Source organism: Balaenoptera acutorostrata, chromosome 6, assembly GCF_949987535.1.
Source record: "Balaenoptera acutorostrata chromosome 6, mBalAcu1.1, whole genome shotgun sequence".
NCBI lineage: Eukaryota > Metazoa > Chordata > Mammalia > Artiodactyla > Balaenopteridae > Balaenoptera > Balaenoptera acutorostrata.
Genome location: NC_080069.1, coordinates 90324323 through 90338489, shown reverse-complemented (window position 1 = coordinate 90338489; position 14167 = coordinate 90324323). Strand labels below are relative to the sequence as shown.

The window sequence follows — 14167 nt, the reverse complement described above, 5'->3', positions numbered from 1 at the left end:
GAGTGATGAGCACCGCCCACTAGTCCCACAGATGTCACAGAGCCAGCACGTGTCCTTCCTGTCAGCGCCCTCTGACGGCTTCTGTGTCACTCAGATGGAGAAAGCCAGAGTTCCTGCATTGCCTTGCGCGCAAGGCCCCCGACCCAGCCCTGCCGCGTGGCCTCTTCGGCCTCAGCACCCACCCCACCGCCTTGCCTCACTCCAGCCACGCTGGCCTCCTTGCTGTTTCCAAAACATGCCAGGCACTCCTGCCTTTGCTGCCCTTCCTTCTGCCAGATACGCTCTTCTCCAGCTGCTGTCCTTCGTGGCTTCCTCCCTCACCTCCTTCAGGTTCACGCTGAAATGTCACTCTCTGTAGAAGGCTTCCCTGGCAGCTGCTTAAAATAGCAGTCCCTCCCTCCAGCTCCAAGCCAGGCGACCCTGCTTTGTTTCCTCCATAGCCTCCACACTAGACCGTAAGCTTTATGGCGAGGAGATCGCAGGTCTGCTCACTGTTCTCTCCCCAGGACCTGCATGCGGCAGGCATTCGGTCAATGTCTAGTGAATGACTGAACACACGGATACACACATGTGCACAGGCACACGCACACACACAAACGCACGTGCACTGCCTCGTGACAAGGAGGCCCGGGACGCCGACAGCTGCCCTCAGAGAGGCTGAGCCTCCTCGGGGAGGAGCGGATTTCAGGGTGTCAGCTGTGGGGGGTCTGTCCCTGCTGGGTTCTGACCCCGTCTCTTCTCCGCAGATGGTATCATGGAGCCATCAGCAGAGGAGATGCGGAGAACCTGCTGCGACTCTGCAAGGAGTGTAGCTACCTTGTCCGGAACAGCCAGACCAGCAGGCACGACTACTCCCTCTCCCTGAAGTGAGTACACCTTGGCCACCTCCTGGGCCCTCGGCAGCCTCCAGCGATGCGCGGCCTGGCCGCAGTGTCGGGCAGAAAGACCCGCCAGTGTCCCCCAAGGAAACTTGCCAGCATGAGTTATTTCAAGCCTCACTTTTCCAATTGATCTTATTCTCCTGGGATACAGAGGAGTTTTTTTTTTTTTAATTTTTTTTTTTTTTTAATTGTATAGCTACTTTATTTATTTATTTATGGCTGTGTTGGGTCTTCGGTTCGTGCGAGGGCTTTCTCCAGTTGCGGCAAGCGGGGGCCACTCTTCATCGCGGTGCGGGGACCGCTCTTCATCGCGGTGCGCGGGCCCCTCACCACCGCGGCCCCTCCTGCCGCGGGGCACAGGCTCCAGACGCGCAGGCTCAGCAGTTGTGGCTCACGGGCCCAGCCGCTCCGCGGCATGTGGGATCCTCCCAGACCAGGGCTCGAACCCGTGTCCCCTGCATTAGCAGGCAGACTCTCAACCACTGCGCCACCAGGGAAGCCCCCAGAGGAGTTTTTATGTGCTCTGTTTCTGCCCCCCACAAAGAGGTGGGGGCATTCTCCTAGAATTTATATTAAATATCCAAGAATAGCTTTCACATCTACGGTGAGCCAGGGACTATAGAAGCGCTTAGCATGCCTCATCCCTCTCTCAAACCTCACACAGCACTTTGATGAGAAACATCTTGTCCCCATTTTGCAGATGAGGAAACTAAGGCTCAGAGAGGGGCCATGGCTGGCCCAAGGGGCAGGGCCAGTACTCAAGGCCGGGTGTTTGACTCCCCACTGTTCCTGCTGCCGCCGTGAGAACCACCCTTTCCTTATGTTCTAGGTTGCTGTTTGGGAAAGTTTCACTTTTAGGTGTTGCACAAAGGTTGTGAGGAACACTGGGAAGAGCCAGGAAGAATCTTGCTGGCGTTATCACCTGTCAGGTCTTTCTGGATACGAGGCCATTGCTTTCAGGATAGGTGGCCCTGCCATAAGAAAAGGGTTTTTTGATTGAGGGCTTCATCATTCAGTGCTGTTACTGGATGGAACCCAACGGATTGTCTGAAACCCATTTTACAGACAGGAAAACTGAGGCCTGGAGAGAGGAGGGATTTAAAGAATTAGTGACAGAACTGGGGTATAAACCCAGGCCCTTCAGCCAGCACAGACCACCAGGAGTGGTGCAGCCCTCTGCCTGCTTCCTTTCTGCTCTACTTGCCATTGTTCAAGGCCATGTGATGGAGAGAGGGCCTGCTGGGATGCAGCTGTCAGGAGAGCCCTGTGCAGGCCGGGTTGTGTAGTCAGTAGGGTCAGTGCAGCCAAGGAAAGAGAGATTGGCCTGTGTTCTCTGCTCAGGACTGACCCCACCTGAGAGGGACAGTGACAAACTGCAGAGCAGAGCCTGGGCAGGAAGCAGAGGCATTGGAAGTCCGCCTGGAGAAGGGAGGGTGTGTGGAGACGTGGGGGAACCACAGATCTCTCAAGGACATCAGGGCAGAAGTGGTAGATGGGAGAATTATGGGCAGGCAGATTCTAGGTCAGTGAGAGGCACAGTTCTCTAACAGAGCCAATCAGGAATCAGAGTGATCCAAAGCTGCCTCAAGAAGTAGCAAGTATCTCATCACTGGGGGTGTGCAGCCAGGAGCTGGACAACCGCCTTGCCAGGGAGGACGTGGAGGGGATTTCTAAGCAGCTGGGAGGGCACTCAGGACAAACGGCACGTGCATGCTTCATCGTCCACCATCAGGCCTGACAGCTTAAAGAATCAGGCCAGTTATTGTAGCCCAGGAAAATTCAATACACTAAACCCTGGCTGGGCTGGAGGCGGCCAAAGCCAGAGGGCCACGGTGGGGAACAGGTGCATACCGCTGGCTGTGCTGCCCAGGGCCAGGGGCTCTTCAGCTCCCCACTGCTCCATGCAGCCCCCTCCCTCCCTTACTGTTCGAGGTAACCTAGCAACCCAGGTGCCCATGAATGATGCTTACATATCTTCACCTTCCCACCTCAAGGTGAATTGTGCCTTTCTGGACTGCAAGAAGTAAAAGAAGCAGGTGACATCAGAGATGGGACTCCTGTGTCACCACCCTTCCCTGCTGACCCAGACAGCCTGCCCACGCCCTGGGCTTCCTCACTCTCATCACGCTGGCAATCTCTGAGTTCCTCAGTGGATCTCATTCTTCCTGGAATTCTGTTGTCTGGGACCAGGCCAGAGGCGTCTTCCCAAGAGGGCTGATTGAATGCACAGAGAAAAGGGTGGGGCTCCCCATGCCAGGCCCAGTTGTTCACCATGAGGGCCAGGGCCCCATCGCGCTTCTGTTTATTCACTGGGCGCGTGCTGGGCCCCTGCACTGGGCAGGCCTGGCTGGACACTGGGGCCCCTGGTGACCCCACCACAACCCTGCCTGCAAGGAAGAAACAGCCTCCCAAGTTCCCGGGATGTGTCGGGGCTGAGGCGCCAGCATGGGAGCACACAAGGAATCTCGAGCCAGTGGCAGGAGTACTCATGCCAGCAGCGCCTGCGTGGTCCATTCCTCAGTGCCCTGAGCCCATGCCCTCCGTTAGACAAACAGGCCCAAATGCCAGCTCACAGATGGGTCTTCAGAAGAGTGTTTCTGTCAAAGTCCTAAGAGCATAATTCCCTTTTTGTTCCTGGTTTGCTCCCTTCCCTAGACTGTAGGACCACTCTTGGGATGGAGAGCGCCTTGATTCTCTTCTGCTCCGTAACAGGCTTATAGTCCAGGGGCCGGGCTTGCCCACTCGCTGGCCTTGTGGCCTTGGCAGCCACATCACCCCTCTGAGCCTGTGTCCTCATCTGTGCATGAGAGGTGATGCTGCTCTCCTTACATAGATGCTTTTCAGTGTCTCTGGCTCTCGGGAGTTCCCCTGCCCGTGGGCTCAGCCACCCATTGTCCTTGGAGTGCTGTGGCCGGATCCCCTGCACCTCCCAGGCGAGGGGAGGAGGTGGAGGAGACTGAGGGTACAGCCCAGGGGCCTGCGCTGGGATCCCAGATCAGAGCACTCTGCCGTCAGGCCCAGGTTTGTCTTCCTGGACCCGTCCTGTCAGTTCTCATTATCAGGAAGTGCAATTTGGATGACTGATCTCTGCCCATGGGTGCTGGAGGTGGAGGGTTTAGTTTTGCGTGCTTGTCAGGAGCCATTAGCTCCCAAACGCCAGAGGGGTGGTCTTACCTGGTCAGCTTTCTCTTGAAGAAGGCCAGAAGTGGGGAGGAGGGCTAGGCCATCCGTGGCTGGCCAGGGCAGCCCGCTAAGCGGAGGTGGGCTTGTTTTCCAGAGCAGCCTCAGTTCCCAGTGACCAGTCAGGCTGCCGGCCAGGGAGTGACACCTGGCATTCATCACCTCAACCACAAATGGAACTGCCCTGGTACTGAATGTCGTGGCTGCTTAGGGCAAGTGCCAGCTTTGCCAGCCACCATGGAGGTCCAGGGACTCTCACATCCCGAAGCCTGCCTGGTGGGGGTAGGGTGGGAAGTGGCATTATCAGGAGTGAGGTGCAAATTTACATTGGAATTCCAGCTATGTTATCATGTGAGCCTTGGGTCATGCTATGAGGGTATTCTAGGGTGGAGGAAAGTGTTTGGGGGAGTCTGGCCCCAGAGTACAGGGCCCTCCACCCCTCCCATCCTTCCCTCGGCAGATATTTATCAGAGCCCTCGGTACCAGGCACTAGGCTGGGCAGCAGAGGGAGCAGAGGTGAGGACAGCCCAGCCCAGGCTGCAGAGCTCCCAGTCTGGGCCTTGTTGCTTGCAGGTCTGCACAGAGGCCCTTGGGGGCCGGAGCTGGTGCTGGAGTGAGAGGGTCTGGAAAAGCTGCTGCGCAGAGGTACACTTGAGCCTTAAAGAAAGGGTAGGCGTTCCCCAGGCAGGGACAGTTGGTGGGCATCTCAGGTGGAGGGGACAGGCCAGGCAAAGCCCTGGAGATGCAGAAGAGCCTGGGCAGGACTCGTGCCCTGCAGAGGAGCTGAGACTCAGTTCTTAGTGACGGGGCCACTGAAGTGCCCACTCTCAGGCACCCGCCTGTATGCTTAAACCCCACTTCCACCCTGCAAATCCACAGCACTTCACGATTTAGAAAGCCTGCGCGTTCGCCTCGGGACAGCCCCACGGGGTGGCCAGGGCAGAGATCACCATCCTCGTTCTCACCTTAGGGTAGAGGAAGCTGACCAACCAGCCGAGACTGGAGTGGAGGCAGAGGACTGCCACCCAGCCCAGTATCTCCCCACCCCCTCCCAAGCACTCCTTACACCGGCCAGAAGGTCATCGGTGTCGAACCTGAAGCGACCGTAGAGGCCTGCCTGGTCCAGTCCCTTTGCTTCATGGCTGGGGAGACTGAGACCCAGAGGGGATTTGTGACTGACCAGCTCCCCAGCTGGCAGTTGACCACACTGACAAGAGAGATGGCGACTGCTTCCCACTGTGGGGACCAGACAGATCCCTGGACCAGCCTAAGCTGCCATCCACCTGCCCCTTCACCAAAAACCCCCTGCACCCGTGGCAATCCAAGACGGCGCCTGCCTTCCTCACCTCCTCGCATCCAAGTCCCCTCCATGGCGGACACCCCCACCCGTGAAGCAGTCTTGCAGAGGTCCTGCCTCATGGCTTTTGAACACTGCCCTCATCCCCTCCTTCTGCAGAACTCTCTCTCTTCCCCTCTCCAGCCTGACCTGACAGGGCGTCAGACCCTTGGCGCCCTCTCAGCCATCAGCACACATGTTGGCCCCAGCACCAACCACTGACCCCTGCTACACTCACTCTAGCCTCGGGGAAGCGAAGGTTGAGCTTTTAGAAGTTGGCAAGAAAACATCACCCTCTAACACAGTTTACGGTTTGGAAAGGCAAACAGTGGGGGAGAGGGATGAAAAATCTCATTAAAAGTGTTCTTTAGGCACTTTGGACTATGAATGACTCTTTGCAAGTTCTAGTTTCATGAGTTTTTGCAAAGGAATCTGGACAAGATGCGGGAAACAGGACTCCAAAGACCAGAGGGTTTGCCGCTGAGGGCCGGGGAGGCAGGGAGAACGCCAGGGCCTCCTCGTACACCGGGCAGGCTCTGCCTGCTCTGGGCGCCCCCCCGGGATGGAGGCAGACAGAGTGGCCCTCCTGAGGCCTCAGCAGGGATGCCCCTGCTCCTTTGACAAGGGCCCAGCCCTGTTCTCTTTAAGCACTGAGAGCCCCAACTCCAGTGGGGGACATGGCCCCAGGGAGCCCTCACAAAGGGGCCTTCAGCTTTCAAATCCCCAAAGGCAAACTGCACAGCATCCTTGCAAATGCGTAGCCCAGATTCTGACCTCAGGAGACATTTCTGGGGTCTGACCTTTTTCCATCAGGGTACCACTCAGCCCTGATCACTCAGGAGCCTTCCTCAGCCCATAAACTCTGCCCCTTCAGTGTCTTGTTATTTAGTGGGCTCCAGTCTCCAGGAATTCATAGCCCAAGCGGGGAAGAAGTGGTATTTACACGGGTAACTCAGGTACTCATAGAACGTGTTTAAGGCTCCCCAAGGCAGAAAGTGCTCAGGGCTGTGAAAGAGAGAAGGAACCAGAAGAGGGGGTATTTGAAGGCTGGGCAGATCTTAGACCTATGGACAGGGTAGAGAGGGCAGCCAGGCAGAGGGAATGGCACAGAGGCAGGAAGTGCAGAGCTTGTGTAAGAACAACAGATAACATTGATGGGAGCCAAGGAGAGGGGTGGCCCTAGTCATCAGGCTGAGGAACTGGGGACTCTAACCTGTAGGGCAGGGAGCGTTCCTGAAGGTTTTGAGCAGCGTCGCAGTCATGTCCCCAGAGCTGTATTCTAGAACCATTCATGAACCAGGGTGTCAAATGGAACACTACTCTGCCTCCGTCTCCCCGACGTGTCCACAGACATGCCACCTGAGCTAGCACAGTCCAAGAGGTGGGCAGCACGTGGGCACGCGTCCCAAGGGGAGATCCAGGGCAGCCCTTTTAAAGATGTAGAGGGAAAAGCATGGGCTCTGCAGCCAGAGATACCTGGGTTCGAATCCTAGCTCCATCTCTTACCTGCTGTGTGGTTCTCGGCCAATGACTTTACCTCCCTGATCATCACCTAGAAAGCCATGTAGGCCACTCTCATGAAGTTGTTGTAATAATTAACGCAGCTCAGCAGGTATATGCCAGTCTCTGCTCCTCCTAGCTTTCCCGGCGCCTTTAGAAATTGCCGTGGAGGCAGCAAGGTGGACAGGACTGCACCAGGTCAAGCGCCCTCGGGGTGCGTCTGGGCTATATCTGCTTCTGGATGACACGGGCTAGTGTCTTCCCCCATTCCATAGAAAGAGGGTCTGGCATTTGACTCGTAAATTTGCTTCCAGGTCCAAGACTCTACGGTCAGGACAAGGTGTCTTTCTGCTCAGTCCTAAGGATGGTGGGAAGGCCCCACCTCCTTCTCCAGGTGGGAAGGAGGGGGCGGGACAAGAAAATGCCTCCTGCTCTGATTGCTAAACGAGGCCCGTCAGGTTCCTGCTTGGAGCTGGGGGTTTGTGCTGACTGCTGGGCAGCCAGTCTTCACCCAACAGATGCTTCCTGGGAGGGTGGTGAGTGTAGCGGGGCCAGAGGAGCTGATGGGCTGCGTTCCAGGGGCGCTGGGGGCACATTTCTGTTAGAGTTGTTTTTCTTTCTTCTCTCCCCTCGTTGATTTATATAGTAGAGGGGAGAGTTTTCAAACAGTAGGCATGTCTGGGTCTAGGCAGGCGGGCCAGTGATTAATCTTAGTTTGTTGCTGCTGACAGCCAGGAGCAAGAAATAATAAAGGTTTGTGGGGCGGGGAGGGGCGGGGGATGAGGAAAGGCTGCTCGCCCTTCGATCATCGGCAGGGAGCACGGACTTCATTTCCCTCTGCCGTCTGAGCACCCCTTGTCGGGTCGACATCTGAGGCTCTAGCCTCTTAGCTCCATGGGGGCTGCTCCCATGGCCAAGCCCCCAGACCACAGTAGAGCCTCCCCAGCCATTGTTGGGTTCCCTGCCCAGCATGACCTCCTGCTGCAGGATGTAGGACTCCATCACCACCACTTGCTCTCCTCCCCAGCCTGCCCCTGAGGGCAAAGCTTCAAGAAAGGCAGGTGTGTGCCGCCCGGGGCACTGCCCAGCTCTGCTGACCAGGGCCCTGGGTTCCTGGCTGTCTGCTCCTGTGACTCTGCACCTCTCTGAGCTGCCAGGTGGGTGTGAGGGCTGGAGGAGGGGTAGTACAGAAGAAAGAGAGGTGGGGGTCAGGCAGACCGGCACAGGGGTAGCTGACTGACTCCAGGCAGACAGTGATGGCAGGAAGGGGTGGAGTGAGGAGGGGTTTTGACGTGGGCCTTGGGAAGTGAGGAGGGTTGAGGCAGTTGGGGATGGGCAGGGTAAGGAGCTGCCCCTTCTGAGGAAACAGCAGCCCAGGAGGAGAGAAGCTGCCTACTTTCCAATCCACAGTTTTCAATATATCCCATCACTAACTCCTCCCCATCTCCCCAGGATAGAGGCAGCTCTGTGCAGCAGAAGACATGGGCTCTGGATCAGTCTGGATTGGGCTCTTGAACCCCAGCTCTACCACTTACTAGCAGGATGGTCTTGGACAAAGGGACTTAACATCTCTGAGCCTCAATTTCCTCATCTATAAAATGGGTTTTACAGAGGTATTCCTGAAGAGATGATATACGTGAAGTGCTTGCCATGTGCCTAGCAGGCATTAAGTGAGTGGTAGCCCACTGTCTTTGTTACAGACTTTGGAGAGCCATGGGTTATTGAGGAAAGAGCTTGGTGTGGTCCAGAGCCTTGAGAATTGTCTGGATCTGTCCATGCCCGCATCTACTCCCCTTTATGGTGGTGGGATTTTAGAATTTATGCAGGCTGCAACTTGAGAATATCCTGCATTGTTATGACTGAGACTCAAATCACAGGGCTAGAGTCAAATCCAGGCTGCCCTTGTTCTGGCTGTGTGACCATGGGTAAGTCACTTAACCTCTCTGATCTCCCAGTTCTTGATCAGTACCTGAAGATGATGACCACTTCAACAGGCATTCCTTTCTGTCCCCCTCACTGTCCTGCTGACCCTCTATCTCTCCCTCCACATCTTCAGACATTATGAGTCGGTTACAAGAACCAGAACCTGGTCCAGGACAGTAGCTCTCATACATTAAGTACACTTGAGCAGAAATCTTGGGATTTAGGGAACAGAAAGAGACCTTTTACATCACCTGGCCCAATGCCCTGTACAGGTGGAGAAACTGAGACCAGAGAGAGGAAGAAGCTTGTTTGCCTCCCGGCTTCCCATCCAGGCCCTGTTTTCTGGCAGCATTTGCATCGGCCTGAGACAAAGGGCAGGCAGGGGAGAGGGGCCGTCTGCGTCTTTGCTCTCACTACACAGAGGATTTCACATCCTTTCAGGACTGATGGAGGGAAAATGAACTTTCTGCTCAATTAGTGTGCAACGTGTTTTCTTCTTCTAAAAGGTTTAAAGGAAATGGTGCAATTAGGAGCTCCTCAAACGCCCCGTGCAGGAGACTAAATGAAAACAGTGAACTTCAAAGATAGAGGTTTTCAGAAACCCCGTCTGACCGTGGAGGTGTCTGGAAGGCAGATGGGGGTGAAGGGCTGGCTGCTGAGGAGGCTGCAGCAGTTCATCGAAGGACTAGGGCAGTGGGAGTAGAACGGAGGCCGTGTCCTGGTAGAATTGAAGAGGCTGAGAAAGAGCGAGAAGTCAGGCGCCTCATCTGGATTTCTGAACAGCCGGGTGAGTGGTGGCACCACCAGCTGCAACATGGGCCTGGAATGGTTTTGAAAAACCCAGGAAACTCGTCCTAACTCAGCTGCCCAAAACCAGAGGCAAGGGGTGCCCGCACTCACACTGCCAACCCATTGTCCAGAGCACCCACCAGCCTGGCAGTGCCCAGCATGCCTGCTGATGGGCTAGGTTTTCCCTTCCTGACTCGCTGCATCTCCCCTTCCAGCCAAGCACACGGCATTGCCCTTTGCTCCCCTGAGAGCTCCCTGGTCCCCTCCAGAGTCAGAGCTACCCTGATTACATTTCCAGCTGGTTTTTAATTATCTCGTATCAGCCCCCATAAATCTCCCCGTAAGGCTTGCCTGCCATGGGAGGCGTTCCAACTGTTGCCAGGAAGCCTCTCGTGCCCTGGGACAGCTTCCCTTCTGAGGCACTGGGTGGTCTCTTCAAATGAGAAAAATATTTCTTTCCAATCACATTTCTAACATCTTGGTAATAGGACTTATTTAATAATATTTTTGCAAAAGCCATCTGGGAATGGCTTGACTGGGAGGGCATGTGGGGTGCTGCAAGGACAGGCCATAGTGACAGATACAGACCTTGTATCTGCTATCAGCAGATACAGCAACATGGAGAAAGATGCAGTCAGGGACCAGAGGACCAGGGCCTGAATCCCACTGCTTCCACCAGCCATAAGGGTCACCCAGCGAGTTATTTCATGTCTCTGAGCCTCACCCCTGAGGCTCAGGGACACAGCGGAAGGGAAAGCTCTTAGTACACCCTGAGTGTCTGTATGAATGCAGGTGGTGTTATTTACAGAGCCTTGTGCTTTCCCCGGGGGAGTACTGGGGGGTCTTACTTTGCTAACAGCTAGGTAAATAACTCAAAGAGCCCCGGGAGGAAATGCGATCAGCCCCCACCTAGAGGCATTTGGCGGGGCTTGAAGCAACCAGCTTCATTCAGTAAAATCCCAAGGTTTCCTGTTCCCCATACCTTCAGGCCCTTGCAGCCAGAAGGGTCTTGCATCATCCAGGTCAAGACCCTGGCTTTCAGATGAGAGAAACAGGCACAGGAAGGGAAAAGGACTTTCCCAAGGTCCCGCAGCGAGTTGCTGGCGGAGCCCAGATGTCTCGACTCCCATCCCAGGTTTATTACCCTTCTGAGCCCATAACACTATATTTTCTTTCCCATTTTCTCCATAAACGTTCGTGGTATTTGCGGCAGATTTATAAAATCGGATGTCAGATTTTATAGCTCTCGTCTTTGCTCCCACAGTTCAAATGCTAAAGCTATAAAAATGATGTTTTGCTGTGTATGAGTGTGGGTGTGTCACACTCACACGTGCACACACTTCCATTTTGTGCCTCGAACCTGCCCTTTTCTGAACGAAATTGGGTCATTTGTAGAGACGTGGATGGATCTAGAGACTACCATACAGAGTGACGTAAGTCAGAAAGAGAAAAACAAATATCGTATATTAATGCATATATGTGGAACCTAGAAAAATGGTACAGATGAACCGGTTTGCAGGGCAGAAATAGAGACACAGATGTAGAGAACAAACGTATGGACACCAAGGGGGGAAAGTGGCGGGGGGGCGGTGGTGGTAGGATGAATTGGGAGATTGGGATTGACATATACACTGATATGTATAAAATAGATAACTAATAAGAACCCGCTGTATAAAAAAATAAATAAAATTCAAAAATTCAAAAAAACCCCTGCCCTTTTCTGGGCAGCCCTCCCCCAGTGAGCAGCTGCCATCCTCCTTCCAGCTGAGGGTGCTTTCTACCACTTTTAATACCTTTTTTTTTTTAAGGATTGCTTCACCTAGGAGGAATATCAGAAACAATTGGTTTTGGCAAAGCTGGCTTATTAGAAATGCTTTAATTAGAACTTTTTTTTTTTTTCTATTTTCCTTTTGAAAATCCACATGCTGCTCACGGCCCTGGGCGGCTTGAGGACCAGCTTGTCACATTCTCAGCACAGACTTTCAGGGCAGGGGCAACAGTTCAGCAGTGTAGGTGTCACTGCTGCGTTCCTACCAGGCACCAGGCCTTTGACTAGATGGGGAGACAGAGGCACATCAGACTCTAAGCTTGTAGTCTAGGCACGGGGACAAGAATAGGTGACTGCTGTGATGGAGGGAGGTGTAGCAGAGAATAAGTAAGGGAGGAAGAAAGTGAGTCTGACTGGGGGCATCTCAGAAGGCTTCCTGGAGGAGGTGGCATGTGGGCAGGGCCTAGGACGATAATAATGTATTGGGAAGTAACAGAAAGGTAGAAGGATGATTAGGTTTGGTATTAGAGGAAAGGTCTCTGCAGTGTCCCCTCTCCCTGTTGTGCTAACTCCCTGTGGTGCCAACTTTTCAGTTGTCCCCTCCACGTAAGCCCCCTGTGGCCCAGGTGACTAATAATATTGTGGACAGAGATGTGCCTTGTAAACTCTGAAGTCCTAGTCAGCTCTCTCTGTCTCCCCACAGCTTCTGCATCTCTGGTCCTTTATCTTTTCCACAATTCCTTCCCACCCCCCAACTTGCCAAAGAGTAGCCACGTGCCCCTCATTTCCACCTGACACTAAAGGTGTGTACCCTACCCTCGGTGAACACAGCCTCCCAGGGAAAAACGCATTTACACGGTGCCGGGCAGGCACTTTGCAGTCCCTGGGACCTGGTGTTAGAAATTGAAGAGGCTTCTGCAGCGTATCCTCTGAGGCAGGTAGAATTGTGCCAATAACAATGATTAAAAACTTGGGGCACTATATGAGTTCTGACACAAGTAATGATGAAACCACTGCGGCGGCAAATGCATGAGGTGGTGTGTGCTGGACACACCCACCTTTCAGATTCACAGTCTCCAAATGGGAGCATAATCCCATTTTGAGTTCAGATTTTCAGGCTAGAAAAATACTTTTTCCTGTCCTCAATTGTTCCAGTCTTACCCCCTAAAAATCTTCTGTGATGAAACGAGGGTTGACTGTTTTACTTTTGTGAAAGTTGTGCTTTTAAAAAGCAATCAGTTCCAATAGTAAGTAACTTTTGGGAACTCAATTACTTGCAGCTATGCCGAAAAAAACTGTAATTAATGTGGTCAAACCCTAGCCAAATAATAAAATGAAAGCTTTGTTGTGTATCAAGGCAGAAATCAATTTCATTAGGGAGCAAAGAGCCGGAGATTTAATTTTGAGAAAACTCTCCACCCTGTGGACAGAGGTTGTCAAGAAGCTGCCAGAATGAATGCCCAACATGAGAGGATTCGCCCTCCAGAGCCCAGACTACTAAGGGCTGGCAGTGACCTTTCAGAATTACATTTGCAGACCTTCCAAGTGTGGCCACAGCCAGTGGGGCTTTTGCTTCTTAATATTCTTGGACTGGTGCCCCCTTTGGTTTGGTCAAGAGGTGCATGTTGTCTGTACCCACTGACGCTCGCATGCCACTGAGATCCTGTCCCTTGGGATGGGGAGGAGGAGGAAGACAGAGGTGGACTCTGGAGGTCAGAAGACACCAGAAAGTTCAGCGAAGGCTCAGGGTGTCCACATGGTGATGGAGTCGTGTCCAGACAGCAGGGCTAATGGCCGAGTAGGACATACCCATTGGGGACACTGTCCGGTTGCAGGCCAGCATGTGTATGAGAGATTGTGAGCAGCAGGGGGGACCAGGATGAGAGAGGACAGCTGGAGAGGAGCAGCCTCAGGTCTGTGCCTGCTTCTGTATTCTGCTCTCCAGGGGGCCTTCCCAGGGCAGGCAGAGCAGCTGTGGCCTGCTGGAATGTGCTAAGTCACATTTCAGCTCAGAACGTAGAAGGACTTTCTCATGGTCAGAGCCATCAAAGGTTGGAAAGGGTTGTACCTGTAAGGAGTAAGCTCCCCAACACTGGGGGTAAGCCACAAAAGCTGAACATGAGATGTGAATGTGGACTTTGCATCATCAGATAGAATTAGAATGGTGGTTTTCAAACTTGAATGTGCATCGGAATCTCTTGAAGAGCATATTAAAAGCTGATTCAGGTTCCAGAGAGGCCCAGGGAGTCGCAAGCTTAGCAAATCCCCAGGGACTTTGATGTAGGCATTCTGGGGCACATTTGAAGAAACTCTATATTTGAGAAACCTGCACTCCTCTTCCAACCCTGAAACTCTGGGATGTCTGTAATGAAGGTCAGTCCTTTTGTTTAATATCTGAATAGTCATTCCTTCTTCATTGCGTGGTGTAAGCATCTCCTACGTGCTAAGTTTCAAAGGTTTAGCAGTTTGTGGGACCTCGGTGGTCACCTAGTTCTCGCCCTTTGCTGTATAGATGGGGAAACTGAGGCCTAAGAAGACAGGAGCCAGGGCTGGGACCAGGTCCCTGACATCCAGTTCAGAGCTCTTTTCACTTGGCTTTCAGTGACTTTAAGGAATATCATAAAGTCCTCCCCATTTCACAGATGAAGAAACTGAAGCCCAGATCCCCAAGGACTGTTGGGAGGTTTTCCACTGAAAACCACCATCACCATCATTCACATGATGTGCAAAAGGCCCTTGTCCAGGGTGTTTGGGTGGCTTAGAGTCAACTGTGTGCCTTTGAAATTACAG

General features: G+C 53.5%; 1 protein-coding gene across 2 annotated transcripts in view; it reads left to right on the top strand.

Moving 5' to 3' along the window:
• Positions 1-14167, top strand: part of SHB (SH2 domain containing adaptor protein B) — a 137173-nt gene that overhangs the window by 109280 nt on the left and 13726 nt on the right. The window contains exons 5-6 of one of the 2 annotated variants that reach the window (XM_057547923.1): positions 747-866; positions 2876-5771. In XM_057547923.1, coding sequence (XP_057403906.1) covers positions 747-866; positions 2876-2879 — 124 coding nt within the window. In that variant the 3' untranslated portion in view covers positions 2880-5771. Of the gene's footprint in view, positions 1-746; positions 867-2875; positions 5772-14167 lie in introns of those variants that run through there. The other variant, XM_007197030.2, reaches the window with a different exon arrangement.